This window comes from Leishmania mexicana, chromosome 2 (assembly GCF_000234665.1).
Source record: "Leishmania mexicana MHOM/GT/2001/U1103 complete genome, chromosome 2".
Taxonomy (NCBI): domain Eukaryota; phylum Euglenozoa; class Kinetoplastea; order Trypanosomatida; family Trypanosomatidae; genus Leishmania; species Leishmania mexicana.
Window position 1 is genome coordinate 29,910 of NC_018306.1, and position 15,221 is coordinate 45,130.

The 15,221-nt window shown below is 65.8% G+C and overlaps 1 protein-coding gene across 1 annotated transcript; it reads right to left on the reverse strand.

Moving 5' to 3' along the window:
- Positions 1–349: 349 nt before the first annotated feature.
- On the reverse strand, positions 350–15,118 carry LMXM_02_0120 (phosphatidylinositol 3-kinase-like protein; the record flags this gene model as incomplete). Its single annotated transcript, XM_003871566.1, has 1 exon — positions 350–15,118. The coding sequence occupies one exon, from the start codon at positions 15,116–15,118 to the stop codon at positions 350–352; it is 14,769 nt and encodes a 4,922-aa protein (XP_003871615.1).
- Between the last annotated feature and the right edge of the window lie 103 nt (positions 15,119–15,221).

Here is a 15,221-nt window from a genome sequence, read left to right on the forward strand (position 1 = left end):
CCGCCCGGCCTATTCCTTTAAATTGGGTAAAGCTCGTACGGCTCATCAGCATCGCGGGGTGTTCACCGCCACCATCACCCAGAAGGAGAGAGGGCGAGAGACACTGCCCTCCCCACCCCCGCTTCCCTCGCAGACACGTCCCACACGGACAACGCTGTAAATCGTGGCGCCATCACAGACGGCCACAGAAGCGCTCGCCTGCTCGTGCACTCCGTCACCGCAAAGCGGGGGAACGCACGTCCCCACCGCGGCGAAGACTGAGAGAAGGGGCGTGTCCCAAGTGCCGTGGGAGCGGCACGTGGCATCCTCCTTTCAAAGTCCGCCACTGCCTTATCCATCCCGCTCCATCCTACACCCACTGCGACCAGCCCGGAAACATCATGGCCAAGCTTTCCACCCGCTGCGCCTCCTCCATCAGCTTCCGCACGTGCGTTGGCACGCTAAGCAAATCGCCACCGTCGTACCCGCGCAGTTTTGCGTCAATGCGGGCGAGAGTGCGGGCGGCGTCGGCGCTACTGCCGTGCGTGCGCACCGGCGCAGGTTGCCGTGTGTTACTCTCCTGCGGCGCGTCACCGGCGCCTATTATGTGATTCGCGTGCGTTGGCGAGCCGATGGCCCAGCGTGCCAATGGATCGTGCATGATGGAGCTCAATATCGTGCGAATTAGTTCGCGCTTGGCGCGCAGCAGGTGCATCGCTGCCTCCGCACACGGGCGCAGGCTTCCCTCCGTGCCCCGCACACCGAGGCCATCGATCATGTTGCGCGTGAGTCGAAAGGGAACAAGCTCCGGCACAGGCAGCAGCTTGTTTTGATCGAAGGCGATGCCGAGGTCAATGTGCACCACTTCCGCCGTTCCCCTGTGCAGGAGTATGTTGTTGATGTGCCGATCACCCAGGCCGACAGTGTAGCCGACGATGCTCGACGCTGCAACGCTTCGGGTGAAGGTTTGCTGTCGATCCACCCACACCTGGGCGGACAGGTACTCCTCCAAGAAAAAGTAGTGCAGGGCGGGTGTGAACTTCTCGTACAGGCTCAAGAGCACCTGGCACTTGCTGTTCTGCGGCGCGTTCTGCAGCTGGATCCGGCACTCTCGCGTGGTCGGCTCGCCCGGGAAGTACCGCTCATGAGCGCCGGGCACTTCCTCCTTGCCGGTGTAGCGACCCGTCAGGTACTCGCCGAGTGGGATGGTGTGCTCCACCCACTGCAGGATGCCGGCCGTCGGAGCCAGCGGCACAATTGTGAAGGTGCGAACCTGCAGTGGCCGCGTCGCGGAGCGTCGATGAAACAGACGATTAGCCGTGGCGAACACCTGTTCGATGAGCGCGTCCTGCCTCAGGTCGTCGCCAGCCTTCAGCAGCTGCCGGACGACGGTGCCGTCGCTCAGTTCGCACTGCAGCACCTTTGGCACGTTCACCCCACCAGGCGTCGTGAAGTAGTTGCGGTACCGCATCACATGCGGCACCGCGAGAGGGACCCCTCCCGCGACGGCCGGTGTCACAAACAGATCCATGGAGCTGGGCGGGGGGATGGCAAGATTACGCGCGTCCTTGACCAGCATGAAGTCCTCGGAAATCGCGTGGCGCTTCCCCACCTGCGCCGTGGCGGCACTGCGGTCCAACGCAAGCTCCAGGTACGCCGAGCTCAGCAGCTGGGCATGTCGGATCTGCGTCGACAGCAGTGCGGCGGTCGAGGCGCTGCGGCCATCGCGACTCGAAGCCGTCGCGGAGCTCTGTGCGGAGGCCAGCCCGGCGAGGAGCTGACGCGCCGCCGTGATCTTCGCCTCGTCCACGTTGTGCAGCGTGTTGACATCTCGCGATTTGGCGAACGTGTGACCGTGGTAGAGGGCTAGTAGCGGCCACACGACGTGCATCGGGTAGTCCCGTGCGAGCCGGGCAACAAGGAAGGCCAGCCGCTCGCCCTCGTGCTGGCCACCTAACTGCGCCGTCAGCTGCCCCGCCAGCGGCACAAAGACGGCGGTCGGGATTCGCTCGACGGCCTTGTCAAGCACTTTGTTCAGCACCTCGCCGCTGCCCTGCTCCATCTCGGCGGCGTTCACCCAGAGCTCCACAAACCCGAAGACGGCATGCACAACATCCTCCTCGTGATCCACTGGCAGGCACTTCACCTCCGACGGGGCAGCCGCGCCGCGATGGGTGCGCTCGGTGACGCCGCGAGCTGCACCCTGCTGCACCGCTTGGTTAAACTGCAGAAACCGCGAGTAGGCGTTGATGGCGCTGCGGCGGTACAGCCCGAAATTGGACTTCTCACTCTGCCACTCGTCTTCAAGGCGCTTGATGTCGCCAGCAAGCTCACGAATACGTCGTCGTATGACGCGCAGTTGGTCTTCGCTGAGGATGACGGATGGCGCGGCCCCAACAGCCGCTCCCGCTGTCGTATCCGCAACGGCAGAGCGACCGCGCGCTTCTCTCAGAGGTGCCACGCCAGCAATGTTCACCAGTGCAGGCAGCACCGCCGTAGTCGTGGCTCCTGTCGTCGCATCGAGCTCCGCCACACCCGGCGGGCGGTGAAGCGGTGCGGCAGCCCGTCCTGTGCTCGGCTGCGTCGCCGCCTCCAGCTGCGCCTCCAGGTCCGCCTTGAGCCGCTTCGACTCCTCCACGCTCTCGCAGAGCTGCTGATGCTCGTGGCTTGTCAATCGGGTAGCGATGTCGTCGGCGAGTGTGTGGCACAGACGCGCCAGCAGGAAGCTGCAGGCGCCGCTACTGTCAGAAGCCGCCGCGCGCGAGAGAAACGGATCACGTACGAGCTGCGAGGGCGGCAGCAGCCGGAGTTCCTCGTGCCACACCATCAGCTGCTGGATCACACGCGGCTCCTGTGGAGCATGCCAAGGTGCGGTACGCAGTAGGGCAACATTACCGTGGGCGAGGCTTGCCTCCCCGCGTGCCGCCGTGGCTGCCGGCTGAAGAAGCGCTAGGGCCTCCTGCCATCTCCCCAGGCCGTAGGCAATCTGTGCCGTGCGGAGTGCCAGGTCCAGCTGTCGCGCGCGTCCCCGCACCTCTGCCGCGACGGTGCCCCCGATCGCCGGCGAGGGCGATGCCTGCTCGCCCTCGCCGCCTGTGCCTTCCGCGTGCTGCTCTTTCCAGTCGCGCAGCCAACGGTGCGCCGCGGCCGCATCTCTGTTCAGCAACGCCTGCTCCGTCGCCCCGAGCACAAATTGGTACCAGCCTTCGTCGTCGCCGTAGACCTGGCACAGTGCATGGCGCACGGAGTCGAGCAGCTCCCTGGAGGCGTAGTCGACAGTGCTTGGCACCCGCGCAGTCGGCAACTCGGCAGCGTCCCCACCGGATCCTCGCGCTACCGAGTCGCCACGCAAGCTCCGAAGCCACATGGGCAGCTCGACGACTCGGTTGCCGTGCTTCCACTGCGGTGCGGCACCGCGACCGCGCGATGGTTTCCCTGCCCTGTCCCTCCTCGCGGCTGCATTGGCTGCCAAGAAGCGTGCCGCGCAGTCACGCACTTCATTAAGCGCCTCTGCCGCCATGACGGTCGTCACGAAAGTCGTGGGGGACAGCTGCTGACGCAGGGCTGACTCGGCGCGGCGCACGTGCTGCATGCTCAGCAGCGGCTGCTCATCCATGAGAGTAACAAAGGCGCTGAGAAGGTGAACGTAAAACCTCCCGCCCGACGCGGGCATCAACAACGCGCCACGGGATTCTGGTGTTGCCGTGTGCCCGCGTAGCGAAAGAAGATCTAGGACTGCGCTAGGCACGCACTCGGATGGACCACTGCCGGGGCAGTCGTCAGCGACGCTACCGCCAGAGGACCACCGCCCGCTCTTCCAGGCAGCCTCGGCGAGCAAGGCCTGTAGTGATACCTCGTGCGCGGATGTCCACGACGACAACGTATCGGTGTCGCCAGCCGCAGCGTCGATTGCTTCACCGGCCGTGCTTGTGAAGAACGCCTCCGGCCCTAGTACAGGTGCGCCCCTGCCGTCCACGCTCTCCGGGGCACTGCAAGCACGCACGGAGTCGTCCGTGGCGCCGCGCTCCGCAGCGCTACTGTGGCTGCGATGCCACACCGCGGCTTCCCGTCGCCGCTCCGCCGGATGCAAACTCAGTAAAACGTCCAACGCCGTGGAGGGGAAGCCGTGCTGGAGGAGGAGCGCCGCACGCTGTAAGTGGGCTGCCCAGGGGTCGGGCCGCCGCTCCTGCACCTCACCCGCCAGCGCGACGCTGTGTCGCGCAACGTCGACAGTTCCATCACTACGTCCGCTATCCGCCGCCGAACCAGCACGTGGCACGTCACTGCCCCACCGCCTGCCGCTGGCGTGATGGGTCTCGCTCTCCTCCAAGAGGCGCATCTCGTCCAACCAGGCAGCCGCGGCGGAAGGTGCAGCGGCCAGACTGTCGTCCGCCCCGCTGGAAACTGATGTTGTGGACGTGACGCCGCTTTCGCGGCAGCCCGCGACGCGGCGAATGACACGGCCACTGGACCGGCTGCGTGCCAAGCCGAGGAAGCTTGCGCTGAGGGCAGGTCCACTGCCCATCAAGGAACACCATTTTGCACCGTGGCGGTGCTGCATATCGTCCGTGGCGGACTGCAGCCGCATCATGAGCGACACCCCCACGACATCGTCCAGCTCCAGCTGCCCCTGCACCGATGCGTACAGGTCGAAGATGTCCTCCGCAAACGACCGAGTCTGCTGCCGTACAGCGTCGCGACGTTCACGGGCGCGGCCACCGCTCCGGGTTGCGCCAGCGCCGACTGCGTGCGTCGCGGATGCGGCGGAGGGGTAGTCGCCCGGCTTGGCAAACGGAAACAGTATCGAGTAGGGTGCGCTTGACGCGGCTAGCACCGCTCCTCCGGCACCGGCACCATCGCGAAGCATCGCGGCCGACTGCGTGGTTTCAGACGCCCCGCAGAGCGCGGCAGCGCCTGTGCGAGGCCCGTAAAAAGACTCGCCGCTGAGTTGGGAGAACAGGAGGGCGAGGTGCGGCTCGCCTACTCGCACCGCGGCACGAGCAAGGCGCGCTGCGGGGATGTCGCTGAGCCAGTAGCACTCGCCCATGTCCTGCAAGGATGGCACAGAACCGACGGTCGATGGCCATGAAGCCGCCTCGGTCCGTGCGCCGTCGCCTGCTGCTGCTGCTGCAGAGGAGGAGGAGGAGCTCGCTTTGGCGCGACCAGTTGACGCCACCGTGGCTCCCTTGAGGCCGCGCTGGCGCGTGGACCGAAGTAGCACCGCATGGCACTGCTCAAGGACATAGAGGAGCAGACGTGCAGTGTGCGCGCAGCGCTCCGGCTGCTGAAAGACGTACCGATCCAGCTGTCCACTCCACTCCTGCCGCGTTGCACGTTGCCCTTCGCTCTCACGCAAGCACAGTGCATGCAGCAACACAGGGAGAAGCAGCTTCTCCGCAATGCGCACAGCGCTGCCGGCGCTGTCGCAGGCCGCGTGCATCCCATCAAGGTCCCAGGCAGGTGATCCAGTCGATGATGTTGGCGCCTCCGTAGGGCCCTCAGCAGTCCTCAACTCCGCCATCAGCAGAGGCACCAATGCGGCCCACAGTAGACTCTTCTTCAGCATACCGTACGTATTGGCAGCAGCCAGCACAAAGCGGCAGATAAACGCGCGCTGGTTCGGCGGGCACTGCCGTAGCGGCGCCCACACCGACGGGCTCCGGAGATGGGTGTCAGCGGCACCGCCTCGCATGCCACCTTCGGCGCCCCGTCGGCAGGCCAGTGAGCCGCAGCCGCCGCTACGCGTCACCCACCCGAGACGGCGTTGAAGACAGAAGCGCACGCGCGCTTGCGGAGAAGGCATCGGCGCACCGCTACTCGCCCCGACAGGCTCGCCGGCGGCGGCGGTGGAGGATGGCACGGTCAGCTGCTGCATCCACGCGCTCACCACAAGCTGTACAACGGCCTCGTCAAAGCTCGACAGCGGCTCTGCCGGCCTCGTCGGCTCCGCCTCATCCGCCTTGTCCAGACTCGACGCGATGCACAACACCCATGTACGCAGCGCGCACATACCCAGCTCTGAGGCATCTGCATCAACGCACCAGACGAGTTGCTCGAGCGTGCGCAGCTGATGCGCGTAGGCTTGCGCGAGCACTCCCGCAACGATATCTTCCGCAGTTTGGTTGCTTGACAAGCCGTCGTCTGCCATCGCCGACTCGCTCGCCGCAAGGAGCGTGCTGGCTGACGAGCCGCTGCGCTGCGCTTCATGTCGCAGCCATTCTGATCCAGACACCATTCCTGGTGGGGCACTTGATACGGCCGCCGCGCAGGGAGGAAGCGTGGCCGCCTCTCCGCTCAACACGATGCAGAGCGCGAGCGCGCGAAGTAGTCGAAAGGCGGCGAGCAGCTGATCATCGGCCGCGTCCGCCGATAGTATCTGCATGTGTATCGCATGGACACCGTGCGCGTCCTCGTCGGCTACATACCCCGGTGAAAGAGGTCGAAACGGGTCCGCTGCGTCCGCGTATTCCGCTGGGAGAGCCGCCACGTTGCAGTGGCACAGGCGATAGAGGTGCTGAATGGTGTCCAGCAGGACAGCACGCACATCAAGCGCTGACAACTCCGCCGGTCGCAGCGAGACACCCGTTCGCCCGCGAGAGCGGCGGTGCGCCGTAGGCCCTGCCGTGTCCGGCGGTACATGGCCGGCGCGAAGGCACACGGACGCAACATGAAGACACCGCACGAGCAGCGCCTGAGTGGAGTCCACAGCGACGGTGATATCCTGGAGCAGCGGAGCGGAGGGAAGAGGCGCGGCGCTCGTGTGCTCGACGATAAGCTGCATGGAAACAGCACAGCTCTCCGGCGACACGAGCTTGTCCATGCCGGCGTTGCTGCCGCATCCCTCCACAGTGCCGGAGACGTCCTCAAGAGCCTCGTCGCTGTCCTCCTCGTCGTGCCCCAAGACATATCGAAGAAGCCGTTGGAGTCCCGAGAGGCGTCCGCGTGCACGCGGGTTAGACAGTGGCGCCAAACACGCGGATCGTTGAGCCTCGTACATGGCCCACGTCCACTGCTCCCCATCGAGCGGAAGGGGGCAGTCGCTGGGGTCGGCTGCGGATTCTGCGGCGCCGGCACTGGCAGACGCCCCAGGCCCTCCATCGCGCGCCGCACCCTCCTCACGGCTCTCCACCTCGTCGTCCGTGGGCTCATCGACGTCGATGGCGCGATGCGCAAGCACCCGCTCCTTACCCTCCGCAGCTGTCGCCGCGGCTACCCGTGTCGCACGCCTGCTCTCTGTGCCTGCAAGGTAGGCAAGCACCCGTTGCTGCCAGTCCGATCGCTTCAGGTCCGGGTCGCTGCGGCACAGCGCCGCCCACGTCGAGGCGATTAGCGGGGACACCGCCGTCAGTGGTGTCAGGCCGCGCGCTAGCATGAGTCGGCAGTGGCGCCGCTGGGCGGCTAGAGTGGGCTCCGTTCCTTGGTGGCGCGGCACGTTACCACAGCCGGCTCTCGAAACCTGCCAGACATGCATCAGCGCGTCACAGACAAGTCGCCGCACCGCCGCCGCAGGGGAGCGCCGCAGCCAATGAAGAAGATGTGAGAGCACCAGTCGAAGTGCGTGCGGCTCCGCAAGGACACGAGCAGAGCACCAGCAAGTGGCAATGTGCACCAGCAAGGATAACTGCTGAAGCGCGCGGAGCTGCAGCTCCAGAGACGACAGCGCCACACTGCTGCGGTATGCCGCGTGCAGGAGAGCGTAGAGGTAGGTACTGTTGCCTTGCAGCAAGAACCTTGTCATGACGTCCTCCGTGAGGGCTGCAGCATCGGCAGATCGCCTGGCGCTCGGCTCGCTAGTCACTGGCGAGTGGAACTCAGCGTTGGGCGCCGCTGCAGGGGGCACAAGCAGGGCGAGGCAATACGCCTCCCAGTGTGCTGGGTAACTTGAAGTGCAGCAAGGAATGCGCCCCTGCGTTGTCTCCTCTTCCGCAGTCGTGGCACCACAGCCTTCGGTTGAGTTTGCTTGCTGCGTCCTCGGCTCGCGTGGACCAGGCATTGGCAGCGGCACGCAAGTGATCTTCTCGGCCACCCAGGAGAGGGCCCGCTGCAGCTGCTCAGGCGTTCCGTAGACGAGCGTTCCTACCTCGGCAGTGGTGCGATGGAGCACCACTAAGGCCTCCATCACGGCGTCCGCCTGCGCGGCGAGCACCACGTCGAACGCACGCCGCTTGTGCGGCCACACACTTCGATGCTGCAGGTAGTAGCGCAGCACTTCCGCTGCGCTCGACGCCGTCGTGGGGTTGCACAGAACCGCCCGTGCCGCGGCGGCGCTGAAGGTTGGCTGCGCCGAGTCCCCGCTCACGTGTCGGCGGCCGGCTAGGACCAGGCCAACACTCTGTGCCAACATCGTCGCATCAGCCGTGTTGAACTGCGCCTCGAGCCAGTACAAGCACCGCTGTGCCACTGAGGCCCACGTTGGCGTCATGTCGGATGCGCTGGCACGACTTGAGTGGCCTCCGCCACTGCCGCGATGTTCGACCGCAGCGTCCGCGTGCCCCATTCGACGGGGCCAGCCGGCAAGTTCGCGGGAGTCCCTTGCCTTTCCAAGATCGGCGAGACCCCCGGCGTCGCCAGTAAAGGTCGGCACCGGCGCGTGAGACGCGAAGACGAGGAGCTGTGTCACGATGCCTGGGAAGTAGGCCAGCAGCATGCACAGAGGAGCGAGGCGATGGAGAACGTCCGCGTCAGAGACGACAATGGTGTCCGTCTGCGATTCGGGCTCGGTGACCTCGTCCTGCTGCGCTGTCGCATCACTGCCACTTGCCTCCGTTCGACGACGCCGTCTCGCCGCACCCAACGCCTCCCCCGCACGTTCGTTCTCTGCCGCAGCCTTCGCCACGAGGGTATCCGTGTATGCGGAAACCAATCTCTCGTAGAGGCTGCCCTCTGCTGAGGCAGCGTCGCATCGGTCCCCGCCGCTGCGCGTGGCGAAGAGGGACCACTGCTCCTCCGTGGTCTCCGTCAGAAGCAGCAGCGCCAACGGCAACAGCACAGAAAGGTGCTGCACGACAAATGTGGTCTGCGTCGTGTAGCCGAAGCACTCCACCGGCAGCGCCGCCTGAGGGTGACGGTACTCGCACAGCCACTTGAAGAGAAGGGGTCGGACATGCATGCGGCACAGGTGGGTGTACGGTAGCGAGCGTGGCAGCGATGCACCACCAGCGGGGGCCCCCGCCAAGCCGGCGCCCTCCAGCACCCACGCCGACACCCGCTCAAGACACGCCACCACAAGTCGACGGTGCCTAAAACCGCGGGTTGCCCAGCACTCGAGGAGGGTGTACAGCACGTCCACGAGCAGCTCCGGTGCCGCCCGCACCGCTTCCGACAAGGCAAGCAGGCTCGTCGAGCACAGTGTTTCGGTAGAGGAGAGCATGGCTTCTCGCGCCTTCGTGAGGAGGGTGTGGAGCACCTGCGTGCGCCGTGTGGAGAAGGTGCGGAACAGCGTGCCCACCTGCAGCGCCGCGTGGTGACGCACCTCATACGGTGTCTTATCGGCGAGGAACTCGAAAGAAAAGCGCCCAAGCACTTCGGCAACAGCCGGCTCGCAGCGCGGTAGCACCGCGAAGGCCGCCTGGAGAAGCGCGCACTGCCACGCAGGAGTGCACACTGGCATGTCCACGCGACTGTGATCTGTCAGCTGAGCCGTCCACAGCTCCAAGAGACGCCCCTCGTGCGCGTAGAGGAACGCGGCGGCATCGCGGCATCCCTGCGAGCCCCGCTTACCGGCGTCCCGAAAAGTTGCGGGATGCCTGCGTGAGAGCAGCCACCTGATGTCAGCGACGGTACCACAGAGAAAGCCGCTGCACAGGCCTGGTCCCAGCTGATAGCGGTAACGCACAAACAGCACCTGCAGAACTTGTACGACGGCCCGGCAGCATAGGAAACCCTCAGCGGTGCCTGTGTCCGCATCAGTGGGTGGTGGCGGCAAGCAGCCGACGAGTGCCAGGAGCCGCAGAAGCGTTGGGAGGGCCCGCAGTATCGTCGGCAGAAAAGGTAGTCTTTCAAGAAGACGGTGATGACTCGGCAGGAGGATGTCATCCAGGGCTGCTGCCCCGCCTTCGCCGCTCCCTCGAGCAACGTCGGCTGTCGGGTACGAGTCTGCACCAGCCGCATCAAGGAGATGCTGATCGCGCAGCATGGCCACGATGGTGCGGCGAATCGCAGTGGTATCTGCGAGCGGCCCGACCACGTAGGCGTCGATGCGTGTACGCGAGGCGGCCCACAGCACCGTGCGCAGCGTGTCCACCGACATGTGCAGCGATACCGCCATCATGTGCGTCACCTCCCGAGATGTTGGATTAGATGGGCGCCACCGACTGAGCCCGCGCACACCATCGTCGAAGATTCGCGCGGTCAGCGTGGCGGTAAAGCGCGCAATCGTCTGCCGAGGATCGACGCAGGCGAAGGCCGGGTCCAGCAGTACCGTGCCGACATCGCGGAACAGGACATGCAGAGCCGTCCACAGCGGAAAGAACGCGCCGACGGCGTGTGCGTGGTCGAGCTCCGCAGCAACGTGATGGCACAGCCACAACACTGCATAGTAGAGGCGGCCGCCGCCGGCGGCCGAGAAGCGCTCCAGCAGAGAGAGAGGAGTCGCGTAGAGATCGGGAGAGGCCCGGAGTAAGCGCACATCCTCGCGAGCGGCCGATGCCTCTTCGTCCGAGTCAAAATCTGCGGCGGTGCCGCCGCCAGCCTCGGTGGCGCTCTCGGCGCATTCGCCCGCTGCGCTGGCACGTGTGCCGTCCGCCCCTGCGTGCGAAAATGGCGCGTCCTTCGCCACTGCTGGAGCGGCGGCGCCGCGGTCTCCAGCGGCATCCAAGTCGTCACGCGCGTACGTGCTTTCTTCCGGTGGTGACCACAGTGCAGCGCGGCGCCACCGCAGCAGGAGATGCAGAAGTTGCACGCACTGCATGCTTAAGGAAAGCATCATCGCCGACGCATCCAAGCCCGGCCGCACGACGGTGTGAGTGTCGGGTGGACCGCCGCCGCCGCCTCTGCGGTTGCCCTCCTGTCGTGATACCGCGGCAGGCGTCAACGCTGCAAGCGTGTGCCTCAGCTGGGCGCGCCGCATAAGCCACGCGACAGACGCCTGCGCACTCAAGGTCAACATGACCTGGAACGCCCGTGGCGCTGCTCGGCGCGACGCTGCCAGCCGGAGCGGTGACACCCCTGTCCCGAAGGCAGCCGCGTCCGTGTCTGCTTTTTCATCCTCGCCCACCGCCACCACCTCCTCGTCAGCGACACGACCGTCTTGCACATCAGCGCGGCCCATTCCCTTGCCGAGTGGCAGCCGAAGCATCCAGTGCGCGTCCACTGCGTCACGCAGTACTGCCGGCACTTGTGACGACGGTGACGTCACCGCCGCATCGAGCAGCGTGCACACGTGTTCAACATACGTGCTCACCTCACGGCGAAGGGGTCCTCGCAGGCGAAGCGCAATGGCCTCCGATGACGTGGAGAGAGAGGGCACGCCACCCAGTGATGACCCTTGGCCAAGTCGCAGTGAGGCCGACATCTCCGTCTGCTCCGCCACCTGCTGGCGCGCAAGACACATGCGCAGTGCGACGCACGCGTAGGTCTCCGCTAAGTCCAGCCACGCTGTAAACTGAAGCGCAGAGAAGAGCGCCACCGTATCAGCACCAGTCAGCGCGTTCCTCGTTCTTAGGGAAGTGCTCGTGACCGTCAAGACATCAGCGCCGACCCCACCTGTCTGCCTGGCAACGCGTACACCACCACCGGTGACGTCGCTGGTGTGGCTGCCGCCGTCCGACGCACGTGTAAGGACCGGCACAGACCCAAGGAAGAGCGTGGCGTTGGCGGCGACGTGGCACAAGAAACTGAGGCCGACGTCTCCCGCGGGGCCGTCGCTGAGGCCCCACGAGTGGTCGTCGCCCACGACGCGGCGCCGCCGCGGCGCCGCTTCCGTCGTCCCAGGGTCCACTGGCACAGCGGTGGAGGGGCAGAGAGTCATCTCCCACAGCCGCGTGCACTGCACCAGCGTGGCAAAGCGGGTAAGCAACAGCGCCAGCGAGGCGGCGAGTAAGGGGAGCGGCGCGTCGTGGGCGCCGCCCGCGGCGTGCGAGCGCTTCTCAGCGCTCCATGCAGGATCCAGACGCGCAGCCTCTGCAGCCACGCCAGTGGGCATTGCTGTCGCCCCTGCGCCCTCGCACACGCGACGCATGTCCTGCTCCCACGCGTGCAGTCGCGCCACGGCGCGCTGGATGAGCGTGCGGTAGTGATCACCCCAGGAAAGCAGCAACCCGCTGAGCAGACTTCCAGACGACACATCCGGCTGTCCGCTCCCAGCGGCGCCTGCTGACGGGCCGTTCCTCGGCGCACCATCCGGGGTTGCTGCAGATAACCCCAACTCGTGCCGGCGGTGCAGACGTTGTTCCAGCAGGACGACGAGCACATGATAGACCGGCTCTGACGGAGCTAGCACGTCCTCGTCACTTCTGGCGACAGGGGCACGGCTGCTGCTGACGCTGTCCAGAGAGCCCGCCCAGCGTGCTAGCACCGGCGGCACAGTCGGTAGAGAGCGTTGCGCAACCACCGCGAAGGCGTACTGCTGCGTCACAAGACTGCAGCGCGGAATCACCGCCTTCACGGCAGCAAGGAGCAGCTGCCCCAGCCGCAGCCCAAAGTGGCCACAGAGTGGCAAGAGTACATCCTCGACAAGGCGGTCGGCGACGGTCTCCGGCACCCGCAGCGTTGCGCACGGCTGGGCAAAGAGGTGCAGCAGAAAAAGCGCAGTGTCGGACACGACGTCTTGGACGGCGGCGCTGCTGGTGCGGATGCTCGACGTGCCGATGCGGAGCACGAGTGGGGCGCCGCCGGCTCGCCGTCGAGTCAGAGTGGCTGCAGATAGCGGAGGGCGCCGCTGGTCGTCGTTCCCGGTAGTGGCAGTCCTACCGGCGGTGGCGCCGCTTTCCAGCGGCCCGGCGGGCATGAAAAACTCCTCTTGCAGCGCGTCCGCAAAGAATTCCACAGGATGAGGGCTCGCCGGTGGCGGAGTGCGTGCGGTGTCTGACGCCTCAGCAGCCTTGTCCCTTGCCACTCCATCCACCGCGTCACCGTGGCCTGGCTCGATGTCTCGAAGACGCGTGCGCGCGCGCCTCGCCTCAGCTCCGGCGCCGTGACGCCGCATCTGCCCTTCGTCCTCGTCCTCTTCTGCCCACTCCTTCTCCTGATCGGCCACTGTGCCAGAGCGCGTGGTGCCCCCACCGCCGCCACAACGATTCTCCTGGGCAGCCCTCCACCGGCAGTAGGCGCCGTGTGTGATGGACGTTACGTAGAGCACCACGGCGCCAAAGTCGAACACCTCCTGCAGTGGGGAGCACGGGAAGCTGAAGAGTTCGCGACGAGAGGTGAAGCTGTACTCGTGCCGGTGCTGTGTAAAGATGAGCTGCATCGTTGGAAACACGGACTGGTGAAGGAGAACGACAAGGTGCCTCGTCGGCGGCTGCAGTAGCAGGTTCGCCACCGCCGCAACGCCTGTTGTGCCTCGTTGATCGACGACGGCGACGCCTTCGCTACTCTTCGCTTTGCCAATCATTTCGCGTGCGTCCGGTGACGCCTTCGCCGCCTCAGCGTCCGCATCCGCTGCTGCGCGGCGGCTGTGCGTGTGCAAGTCCTGCCACAGCTCCTCGCCCACAACGTCAGAGAGTGCGACGGACAGCACCACCGTCACGAACTGCATCGTCTCTAGCCGCCACACATCGTGGCGGGGCGTGTGGTGCAGCAGGAAGAAAAAGTCGCACAGAAGCCTTACCACCTCGACCGGGGCGCGGGCGGCGATAGGGTGGTCGTAGCGGAACCGATGGCAAAGTTGCCGAAGCGCCGCGATGCAGTAGGCCTCGAGCCGTAAATCCGGTGTTGGGGTGCGATGCCGCGCCTTCACCACCTCCATCACACGCCGCACGAACGCCAGTGCGGCTGCGGCACCGCCACCGCCACGCATGCCATCATTGGTCGCCGTGGACGACGATGGCGGGTAGGCTGTGGTGATCTGTGGCAGTGCGCAGAGTCGCATGAGCACCTGTGCGTACAAGCAGGCGTCGTCAGCGCATGGGGCAGCCACCCAGAGTCGCCCGTCGGCCACCGCCTGAGCCACGAGATTCGGGCTCACCGTCAACACGTTGGTGTCGACCTCCTCCGGCGTGGACACGCGTTGAATCAACGCGACGAGAGACTCCGAAAGCCGTACGAGGTACGTTGGCGTGATGAGGCGGGCGTAGCCGGACCACCGAAGCACCTCGATGAGAAGCGCCGCGTAGTCAGCGCCAACAACGGCGACAAGCCACTGACTCTCCAGTACTTCCAGAATGTGATTGCACACAATATTGAGCGGCGACGCATTCTTCCACAGCAGCGGCGCCTGACTCATGGCGTCACTGGCGCCGTCGATCAGCAGCCCGTCCTCGTGGGCGCTGTCGCCTGTGCCCCAGACATCGTCCCGGCCTCCACGTTCGCCCTGTTGAGGCCCTCCGAACGAAGACGAAGATTTGGGTGGCGCGTCGCCGGGGGATCCGCTCGCCAGGAGCTCGTCGTGCTTACCACCTGCGCCCAAGGCAAAGGCTCTCCGTGTTGCGCTCAGTGCTCTGCCGCCACTCTCCGTGGTCCAAGACATCAACGGCTCGCCCTCTTCGGCGAGCGAGGTGTGCAGGCTCTGGAAGAGCTGGATAAAGGGCCGAATGATGTCGCTGCGCAGGCGCCGCCGTCGCGCCTCCAGTGCGTCGCGGCGTCCGGTGGACGCCGAGGCGGCTCCGGATCCGAGCTTCGCCGCTCGGCAGCGGGCTGCATTGGTGTTATCACCAGAGGCGGCCACCGCGATAGCAGCGTGCCTCTCCGCGACGCGGCAGTACGTCATGAGGTTCGGCTTTACAATTCGCTCCAGCACGAAGATGAGCACGTTGGACACGACGTGCTGGCCGAGGACGGCGTGTGGAGTGGTGCCGTGCTGCTCCGCCACTGACACAAAGAACTTCACGAACTCGAGGACGCACTGGCCCGCCTCTTCGCTGCTGTTGGCCGAAACGGTGGCGGTCGCCGCGTCCGACGTGACGGCGTTCACATCCGCCATGATTTTGTTCAGCCGCGCCTTGAGGTGCGCGCTGTCCACGTTGGCGAGAAAGGACTCCATCTCCGCCGATGGCTCAGCAAGTCGTGGGGTGGAGGAGGCGCTGCTGCTGCTGCTACTCCTACTGCTACTGCCAGGTGCGATGGAGAGCGGTGCGTGGAGTGAA